The sequence below is a fragment of the Perna viridis genome, chromosome 11, assembly GCF_037379345.1.
Source record: "Perna viridis isolate PV_CMFRI_1.1 ecotype Kerala chromosome 11, ASM3737934v1, whole genome shotgun sequence".
Lineage (NCBI taxonomy): Eukaryota > Metazoa > Mollusca > Bivalvia > Mytilida > Mytilidae > Perna > Perna viridis.
Genome location: NC_142455.1, coordinates 28,067,872 through 28,083,736, shown reverse-complemented (window position 1 = coordinate 28,083,736; position 15,865 = coordinate 28,067,872). Strand labels below are relative to the sequence as shown.

Genomic DNA, 15,865 nt, shown 5'->3' with positions numbered 1-15,865 from the left:
ATCAAGAGTTGAATCAACTTTATATTGTCATTAAATTTCATCATTTCCAGACCACTGTCAATATATCTTGAATAATAGATCGCAACGAGACAATATACGGGCTTGTGACTTGTTCTGTCTTGTCAAAGAGCAGCAAAAAAATGTTCAATTTCTTCATAATTCAGCTCGCATGAGGGGTGACCCTGACTCCACTGAAAGAGTAATCAAGGGAACCAAGGTTATAGCGATAATCAAAAGAATGTAATCCAGGGACAATGACCAGACATGGAAAACAGACATACACAACAAAGAACATAAAGTAACTAAAATCATACACACAAAGTAACAAAAGCAAATGAGCAACTCGGACTCCACTAAAAACTGGGAGCATGGACCAGGTGCACCGGTAAGGTAAGCGTCCTCTGCTTTTCTAGAAACACCCGCCGAGCTGCTCATTAAAAGTCAAGTCCGGGGTAGACAAACGAGGAAAGGAAAACCATGACCCGTAAATCAGTTTTCATGGCGCAGATGGATACACCATAACAATCCACGAGTTCATGAAGACAAACATAAAACTTCTGTAGTGATGACTTCAATCTTGTAGCAACATAACCCTCTTCCAGAAGCCTATTTGTTAGAGTTCTAGCGCGATACAAAAAGTCTGCGTAGTTTCGGCAAGCTCTGGCATAACGTATGAGTTATGATATGAACACTTCATACGCAGGTGCTGAAGGGATGTTGCCACAGATGAAAGGAAAGTTGACAATTTGAATGAAAAGTCATCACGTTTGTCGTAAAGTTTGGTCAATAGTTTTCCTTTACCATCGATTTCTATATAACGGAAACTGAGATCAAAGGATCTAGTCAAACGATATTCTTTCTTTCGGATCAGTTCAGCTATAAAGTCAGCCTCATAAGAGTGAAGGAATAGGTCAGCAAGTAAAGGAGCAAAATTTGTTCCCATAGGAATGCCGACCGTTTGTTGAAAAACACGTCCACCACACTGGACAAATATGTTGTCGATTGAAAATTCCAGCATTTTGTGAACATCTTCCTCTGTATATTTGGAAAATGATTTGGAATTATTTCTTAAAAAGTATGAGGAATCTCTACCAAGAACTATGAAAACTGGGATCATGGACCGGATGCACCGGTAGGGTAAGCGTTCTATGTTTTTCTAGAAATACCCGCCGAGTTGCTCATAATTTACATAAAAAGTCAAGTCCGGGGTAGACGAAAGAGGAAAGGAAAACTATGACACGTTGAACAGTTTACCAAAGCAAATAGGTTTAACCAGGGAAACCGTTCCTTTCCCCTGCATCTAACGTCCCCTTTCAAAAATGATTGCATAATTTCAGAAACAAAAAACTTTAGGAGTCATAAGGTGAACTTGAATCTTATCCCCAATCAGCAATAAGCTGGCTGCATTGCAAAGAAATTGTTTGTTGCAGTTGTTGACACTCAGCGAACAATCACTAATTCCACACTGCAGAGGTATGGCAGATATAGGCGGCAATATATTCAAGATGAGGACTCCATATAGGAGCTCTACCGACGCCTTCGATGTCGACGATTTGGTTTCAAAGGAGCCATTTAAACAATTTGAAAACTGGTTTGAAGAGGCAAGGGAAATACCTGACATAAAGGAAGCAAATGCTATGGCACTGGCAACTGCTACTAAGTATGAAACTCATACTTTTTGTTTTGAGGGGTATTCCCTTTTGGGATTTGGTGTCTAAAGCCATTGTCTTATATCATTGCCCATTTTGAAGTTAAAAAGGCATTAAAATACATAAGGCAAAGGGGTTATAGCCCAATGAGTCAAGATTCCCATGCACCTACCTTAGCCTGAGGATTTCACTAATTTTCCAACTTGGGATAGTATACTTTTCCTCCACAAGTCTAGCCGGCAAACATGCAAGTAGATCATAGTAGTAAAACTGTCATTAATCTTGCTTTTGATTCAAAGAACTGTCAACTAATGTGCACCCATCGTTATAGAATGACATTAAATAAAACTTACCTTTACCTTTGTAGCGTTACAGTCAGTTAACACTTTAGGGCCTTTATGTTAAAAAAAAAATTACCACTGGTCCAATACCAAAAGTGACATGCATGCTTGTTTAACTTTATAATAGGCATGAATGTCACTTTTTTAATTTAAAGGCCCTTCCTTTCTTTTCTTTAGTAATGTTAGGAAGACAAACATTGTGATGACAATACTGTCATAAACTCATTAATCCACTTTGATATGTACACAAACAGTGGTCATGGTTCCTGAAAACAAAAATACAACCAGTGGTCATGGTTTCTGAAAGCAAAAATTTCCAATCAGAGTTGTTTTATTCAGGGGTGGTCTTTTTGTCTGAAAATTTCATTAATGAGCAATTAATATCCTGAATCCTGCTTTATGAACAGATTTTTTTATTGGACCCCTTTTTATTACAAATAACTGAATCTGCCACTCTCTTATCCTGAGCATCTTTTGTCAAAACTATATTCTATAATCCATTGAAGTTAATATATGAAAATTTACTGAATAAGGAGAATTCCTGGTTGTAAAAGAGAATTTAAAATTTTGTCCAGTTGATGTATAAGATGAACGTTAATAACCAATGAAAAGGCCAAAATTTGGATGTGTATGAATTAAAAGATTTATCAGGAAAATGTGTGGCTCTATACTATAGACTAGAATAATTGGAATTTGAATCCTTTGGTACATAATTGAGAATTCTTGAAAAGAAAAGAACAAATATTAAACAATGTATCTTATGGTGCACAAAATTGGGATGTGGATAATTACACCAGGGATTTGGAGAATCAGGGAACTTTACTGCACATGTATATTAATTCTCATATATATGTAACATACTAACCAAGTTGTTATTTTAAAAATTATAATAACACACTATTCTTTTTTGAAGTGAGTTGTTCTGAATGTAATTGTGATTGCAAACTACAATAAGGACAAAAAAGTAATTTATTGTACATAATAAGAATCTAGGACTTGCATCTATATTAAGGGATCAAAGAATAGGTTCTACACTTTCTTCTGCATTATAAGCAACAAAAAGTGTTTTTGTCATAACAAAAATTTAAATAAAAAGGAAAAAAACTGATTCAAAATCAAAATTTTTATTTCAGATTTTTCTGGTGGGCTGTTGGGCCCCTTATGTTGCAGAGTAGAACTTTATTCTGGTGGGCTGTTGGGCCCCTTATGTTGCAGAGTAGAACTTTATTCTGGTGGGCTGTTGGGCCCCTTATGTTGCAGAGTAGAACTTTATTCTGGTGGGCTGTTGGGCCCCTTATGTTGCAGAGTAGAACTTTATTCTGGTGGGCTGTTGGGTCCTTATGTTGCAGAGTAGAACTTTATTCTGGAGGGCTGTTGGGCCCTTATGTTGCAGAGTAGAACTTTATGTTCTGTGTTATTGTTCAATGTTTTATACTGTACATAGAACACACAAGAGGGACATGATAAGCACGAGTCTTACAATTCTGACCCTTCAGATATTTGTACAGTGTATACATATATATTTTTAATATGAAAGTATGACTCCTACTATTATGGCCCGCCAGGTATTTGTACAGTATATACATAAATGTATGTATATTCATACTATGAAAGTATGTGTAATATTTGTATTTCAGAGATGGAATCCCTGCTGTGAGAATGGTTTTGATGAAGGGCTTTGATAAAAATGGGATTGTCTTCTATACGAACTATGGAAGCAGAAAGGCTAAAGAACTTGTAAGAGTTATTCTTTGTATGATTATTTGCAATTGTTGTTAAAGACTTTTTATGGGCAAAGAATGCACAAAAATAAAAAATTGTGGACATTTTAAATTTACTTTTTTAGACCTCAAATATGTTTTGCAAAACTTTGAGTATATGATACATGGTGCATATGTACATGTAGTTGAGACAGTTTAAAAATGTTTGCTTACTGTGAGTTATTTTACTTTTTTGTGATAAAATTGTACGTTACTAAAAATAACCAAGACAAGTTTCAAGGAGACTTCTTAGCAAATCTTTGCAAGCAATTTGTTCCTCTGTTTCAAAGATTCAACATCAGTGGTTACAAAATAATATGCCAGTAGAGTAAATCTAAGTAATTCTAGTTTTAAGTCAGAAAAAGCTTTTTATAAAACTGATACAACTGATACAATCTAATTGATTTCAGGAAGAAAATCCAAGATGTACTTGTATGTTTTATTGGGAAAAGCTGATGAGAAGTGTAAGATATGTTATAATAATGCACAATAACCATTATACTATAGCTAAGTTAAAAGGTGAAATCAAATACACACACAACAATTTCTGTAATACAAAATCTACAATATAAAAAATACAACAAGAGATGCCCACCCTTAGGCGAGGAAAACTTGTACTTATAGTAAACTTGTTTTAAATAAATTTGTAAATTGTCATTCATCAGTTAAATGCCAGGCACTTCATATGGACATGGAATCATCAAGTGCTTATTTTCTGAAAAATGTACATGTCCAGGTATAAATTACATGTATCATCCATTTTGAAAAAAAAAATCATTTTGTTTACCTTAAACTGACCAATTGATTCCTGTATCCAATTAACAGATAAGAATTGAAGGTTCTGTTACCAAATTGACAGCTGAACAGTCAGATGAGTACTTCCATTCACGACCAAAACCCAGTCAACTGGGGGCCATTTCCAGCAACCAGAGTAAAGTTGTCGATAGTAGAAAGGTATGCTTTAAAGTGAAATCTTGTTATTTGATTATTACTTTTTATAATTTTTATGCCAACTAAAACCCTAATTAATTTTCAAATGATGGTAAAAATCAGTGATGAAATATAATTTGATGATTCTTGATACTTTTAACATGGGTAATAGTTTATTTCTGATACAAATGAATAACTACTGTAATAATGTATTCCATGATTTATGTTTATGTAATAAAGCTTTCATGGTTTTACATTTTTTTTTTTTTTTTTGTCAAAGGTGGTAGGACTTGCATGTATAACTAGTATATTGGAAAATTATGTACGTATACCATTTGTTTTTGTGCAGGATTTTTTTTTTTTTTTTACAGACTTTACTAGATAGGTATAATTCCTTACAAGAAAAGTATGCTGATGAAAATATACAAATACCCAAGCCAGAAAATTGGTATGTATTTTAATGGAAAAATAATTGATTAAAAAAGCAGCAGGATTTTCATAGCACTGACGAATGTCAGTGCTTTGGTCTTTTAGCCTGCACTTCACAGCTTAGTTTAGTTTCACATTTTGGCTAGAGATGAAAAATGACATTAATGGAAACTGGTGGTTGCTATAGTGATTAAAAATGAAGATTTTATTGTACATAAAACAATTTCTGAAATAGGGGACTTTTAAAAGTGTTTTGCAATGTTTCATATAATTTCAATGTTGAAGGGGCTTTTTTCTAATTTGACTTCATTGTGGAAGTGAAAGTAAGTCAATTTTTTACCATGCTAAATTTGATAAGTGCATTTACAAAGTGAAATACCTTAAAATCTAACTGTTGATGCCCATATGAAGAAAGGGTTTTCCAAGGACGAAGTTTTGGCAATTTCGGGGCACAAGATAAAAATTTAAGGTATTTTGTGGGCGATTTGACATTTTAAAACTTTTTCGCATTTATTGCTTTCTGAAGGCTGGAGCTATTTCTAGATATATAGATATATAGATGCTTGACAAATTTTTAAAGTGAAAAATGTTACAAAGCATCAGATTACAAGATCAAAATTAGGCAGTTCTACAATACTGTGGAGTGCTGGCTCAGCCCTTGGGTACATTGATATAGTTTAATCTAAAAAGCAACAAGTTTTCTGATTGGATACACAGTTTTGTTTATCATTTCATAGGCAAAGAATTATTGTGACATCATCAACCTTTCTTGATCAATCAATCGAAAACCTGTCAAAATGGTTTTCATTTGTCATTTGATCTGTATTAATCTTATAAAAAACAATGTATTATCATTTAGTTATCTGCCCTTGAACTGTTTTTGTTTTTTCAGTGCTTTTTGCTTACATGTGCATTTTACTCAAATATGGTCAAATATGGTCTCTATATTATTTCTGATGATATAGAAAGGAAATTAGTTATAATCATCAAAATAAACATTTATTCTTCTATTTCAGGGGAGGCTACCTAGTAAAGCCAGAGACATTTGAGTTTTGGCAGGGACAGACCAACAGAATGCATGATAGACTGAAATTTAGGAAACCAACTGCTGGTGAAACAATAGATGAAAAAGCTACAAATATAGGAGAAGATGGCTGGGTGTATGAAAGACTAGAGCCATAGAGTTTTTATATTTTAACTATGACTCCATCTAAGAAACATGCAGAATATGAATGAAGTGTTTGACTGATGACCTGATTCATTTGGGAGAAGTAACATGAATCGTTTGCCCAATAAAAAAATAATTCTTTAACTAAATATGAATTTTGGAGTATGGCGAAAAATGATATATATTAATATATTTGATAAGTTCTAAAAAGAATAGGTAATTGTTCCTGTCATGGTTTTTTGTTACAACCAGTTATTTTAGCATATTATAAGGAGAAATGAATTCATTTTCACCATATTTCACTGCAACTTCTATTATCAACAACCAATCTTTGCATGATTTTTAGATGGACTTATATTGACATAATGTTAACATGTATGTGTTTATATGTTCATATTGAGCATAATAATTTGGGAGATATACAAAAATATGATTCACAAATGATTTTTTAAATGCCAGTTTTATGATCTTAGAGTTAAGCAATATGAAATTTGAATAGATGGATGTATACAAAAACATTAAATTTTATTAGATTTTTTTGAAGATTCTTTTACATCTCTTGACAGAGGAACATGTAGTTTGGTCTAAATGCTTCACATTAAATTACTTGTCATTTTATGATTGTTTTGGCTATTAATAAACAGTTAGAAAAATGTACAGTAAAAAATGAAGCTTGTAAATGACACTTACCACTAGCCTTGTTGATAAATAGAAACTTAAACACAACATATCATTTAAAATGAAAATAAAATAGAATTAGAAGTAATTTGCCTATCAACTTTATATTAATAGTATCCATGTTTGACAGACATATCTTTCTGATAACAGATTACTTGTTTAAGTAATACATGTATTACTGTTAATCAAGAATTCTTCAAGAGATTTTTATTATTTTTGACAGTGTGTATGTCATGTTGAAAAGATCGTTCCTTTTCTTAATTTTTTTATCACATTTCCAATACAACAGGAGGAAATTTGTGGTCCGATAATGGTATGTGATGTTGTCGTCATCTGCAGAAATTTGGTGTCCAAACAAAAACATGCTGAGATTTTTTAGAACTGTAGGATTTAAGATTTCCAAATTGAAGTTACCATTGAGTGGTAGATGTATCATGTACTTTAAAGCATTTTGTTTTATATATGTTGCCTGTAGAATAAATAAAACATTAATCATCCTTGTCTCTTGTACACATACTTGATAACTGTTTATTATTGCCCAATGGATATTGCCTGAAACGTTTATAGTGTCTCGAGTCGCAGGTGAGGGCAATATCATGTTGAAGGCAATATCATTTTCCAAGGATTGGGAATTAATCAATAATGTCCTCTACATAAGCAACTATTGTGTTCATTTCATTGAAGAATCTGAAGCAGGCTGTGTGATTAATACATGACCATATCAATAAGAATAGCTCATTCTTCTCTGATATGAAATAAAACACATTTTTCAAATCTCCATGAAATTAATGATTGCTATATTAAAAAAAAAACACACAAATATTATGACAAGGTGCATGTATAGTAATCTCTGAAATCGCTACAATAATATAATAGTATGTAAATGATTGTGTAGTCCTCCTTGAAGCAGACTTGATTTTCATTTGCTTTAAAACAGAAATCCACTTTTCAAATCCTGATTTTACCTTTACAATTCATTTTTACATCAACTTTATGATTTCTGATTTGAAATTATCTGCTTTTCGATTTGCTCCTTTTAAGATTATATTGATAGGTAATTTTTGTCTTTGTCTCATACACTTTTCTCCAGATCTATCGGTATTTTAAATGTGCTTATTATCGTAAACCACTGTTCAGTCCATCTGTCATATTTTACCTCAGAATGATTGAAGGGATTCAAGAATTTTTAGTAGATTCTTAATCTGCTCAGGAGGAAAACTTCCTTTCATTTTTCATTGTTCCACCTTTCTAATGCATATGAGGGACAATCGTATGTACTTAAGGTCATGGCTGGCTGTTTATAGTGCAATAAAGGTCAGTATATAATCAGAGAATGCATTAACTTCACCTGTTGTGAAATCCTTTGTTATCTCTCTGTTAAGATGTTGCTACATTTCTTATGGTAATTTATAAAATAAATCATTGTTAATTGTAAATTATTGAAATAAAAAGATGGTATCAGAAATTTATGTATTTTCTTTTAATGGAACTTAATAATAAAGACATCTAAGAATATTAAAATGGATTTATTTGCAATCAGACAACTTCTCGAAATGATCTTTGGAAACACAATGACAATTACACCCAGTCACAGGGCATTCCGAATGTCCATTAAACCATTCTAACAGATGAGAAACATGACCACCATGGCGACAAGACTGGCACCAGGAAAACCAGTCTTCAAATGGAGATAACTTGCTATTAACATCTGAAAAATACATGTACAGTATCTTTCTACATGTAAATCAGTCTATATAAATTGACAGAAATACATAAAGCACTAAGACACTAAGCATTTGCAACTCTTATTTATAGCCAAAATAACTCTCAAAAATATCTAATGGTAGCATTTCACTTATTTTGCTACTCTTTTTTCCTCTTTAAATAAAAATATCTAATGAATAAACAACTTTTAATAACAGAAATAAGAGACTTTTAAACTGTTCATTTTATAGAACCAAGTAAAATGTATACTGTGAAAGTACCTTAATTTATGAATACCAATTTTTTTTGGATTAAAGAAAATACATAAGTTTGCAGATTCTTGAATTCATGGTTTTGAGGTTTTCAGTACACACATCAATGGGAGTCTGCTTTTCGTTGGGAACCAAATTTTGTGGTCTGGCTCACCCAGGAAAAACCATGAAAATTGTTACCCCATGAACAATAGTACTTTCACAGTATTTTTTTTTAATTTCTAAAAATATGGGGAATACTGTTTCGTTATTTACAATACAAAAATACAAATCATATATTTTGCAAATTTTGACATGATGTACATGTGTTTCAAGTAGTAACCTCTCATCAGCAGCAATGGAATCAAATATATAGGAAGAGCTATTTAAATACAAAAACAATTGAATACAAAGAAGTACTCAAAACCAAAACTATTGAAATAGGAAGCAAAATCCATCACCGAGAGGTTCTACCATGTGCAATATAAGGAATTAAGCCTCAGTGTTTTAGCTATTTTGAAATTTGTAAATAATGCAAATTTTGGTTTCTTGTCCATTTCAGTATAAATATTTCAAGAATAAAGAGCTTTGCAGAGCACAGCATGATACAACCAGTGGTCTCACCCTAAACAGTTTGTGAGAGTGTGGACACAATATCTGATTTTGACAAACTTAAGCATATGGACTTGTAGTTCATTATAGACACAACACTGGGATAGCAAAAAAATTGATAATTAACGAAATCAAACCAAAAATGAAATGTCATTTTTTTGGATTGTGGCCCCTAAAACAGTAAGAGATATCTGAAATCTAATACATGTAGTAAAATGCATGCAGGCATTTTCATAAGGAATCAAATGCAAAATAATTCTGAAATTGGATTAAAAATAAAAAAGTAGATTTTTTGAGGAGAGGCTGAATTTTGTACCCCTTTAGCTTCAAAACAGTTAAAAGATAAGCGTATCTGGTAAAATAATGTACAAAACAGAATTTCTAAATTAAAACATTAAAATTGAATAAAAAAAAATCAGATCAACAAAAAGCTTTTTCTATCAATTATAATGACAACACCTATTTTCCCCATATTTCCAAAAGGGGTGGGGCAAAAACCTGCAAAAACTATAAAAGCCATCTGCCATGTTCCTACGAACAATGTTTTAAACTTTCAAAAAGACTGGAAAAGTTTTGCCCAAGTTATTGTAAATAAACTTAAGTTAAGGGACGCAGACAGGATGATGCCATTAAACCACTGAAATTTTTTTGTGGCTGTATAAAAAGCGGTATGTTCATGAGAACTAAGAAACTGTTTTATTTGGCCTTACATGACTTTTCTTTCTGGTATAGCTCTGTCCCTAGGTTTGTCAGAGTGGACAATAAGAAATTATTTTATTTTGACAGACCTGATTTTTCTTTCTGATATATCCTTGTCCCTGATGGTGTACCAAGGTTTGTAAGACAGAGTGAACATCTTGGTAATGGCTTCCTACATCCTGGACAGCATGTCACCTACAAAATCAAAAAGGCTTCACTTACATGCAATTGTATATGATGTCTTTTTCACAGAAATACTGAGATTTCTGAAAAGTAGTACTGTTTTGTTATCATCATAAACAAATGTAAACAGGTTGCTATCATAACAACTGAAACTTACCATTACATTATTGAGTTTTGTAATCAAAAGTGACATGGATTTTGTGATTTTACAAAAATTTTAATTCACATTTTGGTGTTGGCTGACATCAGTGTATAAATACATGTATATGCATATAATAATTTTAGTACAATAGTAATTTTATGCCATAGTTGTCTTCTGTTAATGATGAGCAACTGTGTGAAAAGGTAGAGGACACCCTACTGGACTACAAACAGGCCAAGTGAAAAGGTAGAGAACACATTACTGGACAACAAACTGAGGCCAAGGGAAAAGGTAGAGAACACATTACTGGACTACAAACTGAGGCCAAGTGAAAAGGTGGAGAACACATTACTGGACTACAAACTGAGGCCAAGTGGAGAACACCTTAATGGACTACAAACAGGCCAAGTGAAAAGGTGGAGAACACATTACTGGACTACAAACTGAGGCCAAGGGAAAAGGTGGAGAACACATTACTGGACTACAAACTGAGGCCAAGGGAAAAGGTAGAGAACACATTACTGGACTACAAACTGAGGTCAAGTGGAGAACACCTTGATTTGAGTTAGGAGGATTTAAAGAAAATCTCAGTTGAAGATTTTTTTCATGAACCTGGGCCCTGAACTATCAAAGACAGACAATGTATATTACATGTATTATATTTCATTCATTAATAAAAGAAACTTATGCCATCAGTCCATTCTTCAATTCTCAATTTTGGTATGACGTCACACTTTAATTTGATTGATCAATGAAGGAATTTAAATTGACCAGAAGCCATTCGGTTCTACAAAGTCCATCTGCCGACACGGAAAAATTCTAATTTTTCAATTGTACATATCTATGAATACAGAAATTAATATTTTAAATGCTTTGGATTAACTGTTCATAAGACCGTTTAATAGAAGAGTTTTGCTACAGATTTTAAAATAGCTTTCGGACTCTACGTATGTTAACCATAGACATCTATGTAGCATCACCTAGCTGCACCACGTCAATCTTGAGGTTCCTGAAACTCCGGATCAGAGAATATTTTAGTGGCTGCAGTGTAAATATGTATTGTATGATAAATGTAGTAAGTTTCAGGAATGCTTTGCGTTTTGTATTTGTATTTGTTTTTTTTAGTTTGTTGCGTCTTTTGTTAAGTTTTCAACAATTCTTATCATCTCTTGATATGTGAATGGTGGCTTAAGTGGCATTAAACAATAATAATAAATCAATCAATCAATCAATCAATGCTTCTCTTAAACCTGATGTCTCTTGTATAAAGTTCATACCTTTGGTCTATTGGAAAATGTGGCAATGGGATGGAAGTGGAGAGGTTTGGCAGCAATAGGCAAGTTACAGGCAATACTCTTGCCACAAAAATTACAGCTGACAAATGCCTGGTTCTGAACACGGGTCTTTGTATCATTTCTGTGCCATATAATATCAAACTTAGCCCTAAAAAACAAGAAAACAAAAATAAAATATAAAACAAAGAGCGATTAGTTATTTTTAAGAAACTTAAATCTTTCTCGAGAAAAACTGACTGTGACTATTGTTTGCAATCAGTCTAGCTGTCAATCAGTCTAGCTGTCCTTCAGTCTAGCTGTCAATCAGTCTAGGGGTCCATCAGTTGAGCTGTCAATCAGTCTAGCTGTCCTTCAGTCTAGCTGTCAATCAGTCTAGGTGTCCATCAGTCTATGAGACAAAACTGCCAAGGCTCTTTTGAAAATCTATTAACACATAATTCACCAAATAGTATAAAGATGAAATACAAATTAAATTCAAATTTTTATCATATATGAAAATCTTTAGCTGAGTCATGACTCTTGGGATCTTTTCTATGAAACTGCAATTACACGTACATAGATGATATTGTGGTGATTGAATGACCATTATAGAAAACTAGAAGACCTGTTTATCACAGGAGCCCCTGCCTCATTTGTTATTAGTGATTTTTTATTTTATTAAGAAATCAAATGTGTCTGTAAGACACTAATGAAGCCCCCGCTCCCTAGATTTGCCAAATTAGGAACATTTTTTTTTTGTATGAAGACATGGTTTGCAGATTCAGAAATCCTTCCAAGACTTGTGTTACTCATGGTCTGGGGATAAATTTGGGGATCAGAAATTCCTAAATATCCTACATATTGTATCCTGGCCACATAGTGTCATGAAATTCTGTTTGGTAGTGTCAGACTGGTTGTGATGAGAAAAAGGGGACTGATGGACGTATTAATGGACACATAAAAAATGTTAATACCCCCCATTACAAATCCCTAACTTTGTTGCTTGGGATATATTTCTGACAAAAATAACAAAATCTAAGTATCACCCAGTTCCATAATATTTCATGAAAATCAAGATCCTTTGGCCCTGCACACCTTCATCATGTGTAGAAATATCCTGTAAAATATTTTAGATGTAGTTCAAAAACTGTACGAGGAGATAGCTGGACAAGCTATGATCATGTGCAATCCGGACGGACGGACAAGGGTAAATTAATATGCCCCCTGACAGTTTGTTGCGGGGGCATAAAAATGTTTCAAGTCATTCACTGGATAATTATTTAAACTTCCTGTCATTCGTAGGTATTTCAATCTAAATTTGACAGATATTTCATCAAGTGATTGTCATTTTATTCAAGGAAAACCAAATCTGAAGTTAACTATTTTACTAGCTGTAACATGCCTCTCAATAAAACTTACCTGTAAAAACAGTTCTAACAATACTTACCTATAGTGCCATAACTGCCATCTGTCTAGTAAATCTCTGTAACTGTCAACAGGAAAAACAATTTATTACATAGATAGACTTGATTTACCGAATGTTCCCAGTGTAATAAATTTCGATAATTCACAATGTGAAATAAATTCAGTATTTCACTCAAGGACTTTTGCTCACCAAATTGTGACAACTTTGATCAATCTGACAATCACAGAATTTAAAATTCTTTTTAAAAATATTGATAAATTATGTAAAAAATCAATATAATAAATAGGATAATCAACCAGGTATCGTAAATAATCAAAATATGATCACTTGTGCCAAGAATGCACTAAGATTCAACTCGTGTGCGGAAAAAGTTCTGCACACTCGTTAAATCTAGGTGTTCTTTGGCACTTGTGATAATATTTTGGTTATTCACACTTTCCAATTAATTATCCTATTGGTAATTTATAAATTTTCAATGATAAAATTTTACACTAGTTTTATACAGGTCTGACGTGAGTATTGATGCAGGGGAAACTATTTTTAATAACAGAGGCATATCATCGATTGGTACTGCAGGGTTAACAAACAAATATGTTTGAACATGTTTTGATTAGTAACCTAGAAAAATACCCATTTTTTTTTTTTTTTTTACAAGAGTTTTAGGTACTGCAAAACGTACCAATAAAAATGATTGGTACTGCTCCAGCAGTACCTGCGGTACCAGGGGCAATACATTTAAATCAATATAAAGGGGCTTTAAGTAGTGTCTGACAAATATTTGGATTATTTAGGGTTTGGTTTAGATACTGTTAAGGTACTATTGTTCATGGGGTACCAATTTTTGTGGTTTTCTTAAGTAGGCTAAACCATGAAATTTGGTTCCAACAAAATGGATATTTCCATTGACGTGTAAACTGAAAACTTCAAAACCACAAATTCAATAATCCACTAACTTGTGTTTCTTCCCTCACCCATGAAAATTGGTATCCATGAATTAAAGTACTTTCACAGTAGGCATCATTGTATTGTGGTTCTTTCTGAAACAATACATATCAATTTTGCTACCAAACTAACCAGTTTATCCATGCATCAACTTTTCCCTTATCTTCTTGGCTGATGTCACATGGTAAACTATATATAGAGGCTAAAGCAACTGTTTGTATGTCACCTGTCTTGTCTAAGTGTCTCTGAAGCAGTTCTATACCATCTGGTGTCAGACCTGAAAAAAAGATGAGATTGGTTGATTGGAGATATTGTATGTATATCACTTATCTTGTCTAGATGTCTTTGAAGCAACTACCGGTACCGAGTACATACTATCTGGTGAAAGTCATGTCAAAAGATGAAATTTCTTGGGAGCAACTACCGGTACTGGGTATATACTATCTGGTGAAAGTCATGTCAAAAGATGAAACTTCTTGGGAGCAACTACCGGTACCGGGTATATACTATCTGGTGAAAGTCATGTCAAAAGATGAAACTTCTTGGGAGAAACTACCGGTACCGGGTATATACTATCTGGTGAAAGTCATGTCAAAAGATGAAACTTCTTGGGAGCAACTACTGGTACCGGGTATATACTATCTGGTGAAAGTCATGTCAAAAGATGAAACTTGAAGCCATAATTACTGTCTGTATGAAGCAATTCCATCTGGTGAAAGTAAAAAGACTGATTAATTCATTGATGTCATTGCTATTATTTGTACAATGTCAACAATCTTATCTATGTACCTCTGGATCATTCAATGTAAGACTTTTTAAAGTGTCAGTCCATGTAAGAATCAGGTAGTGAATGAAACGCAGTATGAAAAATACCCACCATTTCAAATGTTTAATTTGACTATTTGCACCAGAATCAAAGAAATAAGGCAATATTTTCCATATCAGTTTGGTAAATTGAGATGTAATTTCACTGAAATGCACTGAAAATGAACATTTCAAGGGCAGATAACTCTGTCAAAAACCTTATTTTTCTAACATTCCATTGAAAATTTCTGAACAAATCCAATCATGTAGAAATCAAATACCGGTAGTTGTTTTTTTTAAATAGATAAATCATCCTTGAAAGAAATTTCATTGTCAGCTCAGTGGGTTTTTTGGTATGCATGTTTCTTTTTCCATTTTGCCTGATGCTTACAAATACTTACACTTTAGGTGAGACTGATTAATTGAAGCAATAATTATAGTTAGTATGTCACCAGTCTTGTCAATGATCCTGTGGATTAACACCAGACTCACCACTTTGGTTTATGTCTAAACTTACAACTTTACCTGTTAAAAGTAATCCATCAAGATCACCATTATTTTTTACATCTCTGATCAGGCTATCAATAAAATCCTTCAACTAAAAATATTAAAATAAATAATTGTATACATCTTGTAAGTGAAATATTTATACATATAGTTAATATGAGGCAGGCATTACCTGGTACATGTACCTGTAAGAGGTAAAATTCATAACCAAGAGAAGACTGTTTTGTTTATTTTTCAAATTATCGGAATACATGTATGAAACAAATCATAAACTTACATGTAATACTCCGATAGTTGTATCAAAATACATGTACATGTATGTAACAAAGCATAAATTTACATGTAATACTCCGATAGTTGTTACAA

The 15,865-nt window shown here is 32.9% G+C and overlaps 2 protein-coding genes across 4 annotated transcripts in view; one reads left to right on the top strand and one right to left on the bottom strand.

Moving 5' to 3' along the window:
• Positions 1-1,283: 1,283 nt before the first annotated feature.
• Positions 1,284-8,420, top strand: LOC148603595 (pyridoxine/pyridoxamine 5'-phosphate oxidase-like). The gene is made up of 6 exons (XM_088553514.1): positions 1,284-1,660; positions 3,628-3,727; positions 4,161-4,214; positions 4,576-4,704; positions 5,052-5,128; positions 6,126-8,420. Exons 1-6 carry the CDS (start codon positions 1,476-1,478, stop codon positions 6,289-6,291), a joined length of 711 nt encoding a protein of 236 aa, XP_088409640.1. The 5' UTR covers positions 1,284-1,475; the 3' UTR covers positions 6,292-8,420.
• A 42-nt stretch (positions 8,421-8,462) lies between these two features.
• Positions 8,463-15,865, bottom strand: part of LOC148603594 (GATOR2 complex protein MIOS-A-like) — a 36,207-nt gene continuing 28,804 nt past the window's right edge. For all 3 annotated transcript variants that reach the window (XM_088553508.1, XM_088553510.1, XM_088553509.1), the window contains 6 exons: positions 15,518-15,590; positions 14,321-14,465; positions 13,268-13,309; positions 11,824-11,989; positions 10,311-10,416; positions 8,463-8,663 (listed from right to left, as the gene is read on the bottom strand). In XM_088553508.1, the coding sequence (XP_088409634.1) occupies positions 8,482-8,663; positions 10,311-10,416; positions 11,824-11,989; positions 13,268-13,309; positions 14,321-14,465; positions 15,518-15,590 (714 nt within the window). In that variant the 3' untranslated portion in view covers positions 8,463-8,481. The remainder of the gene's footprint in view (positions 8,664-10,310; positions 10,417-11,823; positions 11,990-13,267; positions 13,310-14,320; positions 14,466-15,517; positions 15,591-15,865) is intronic.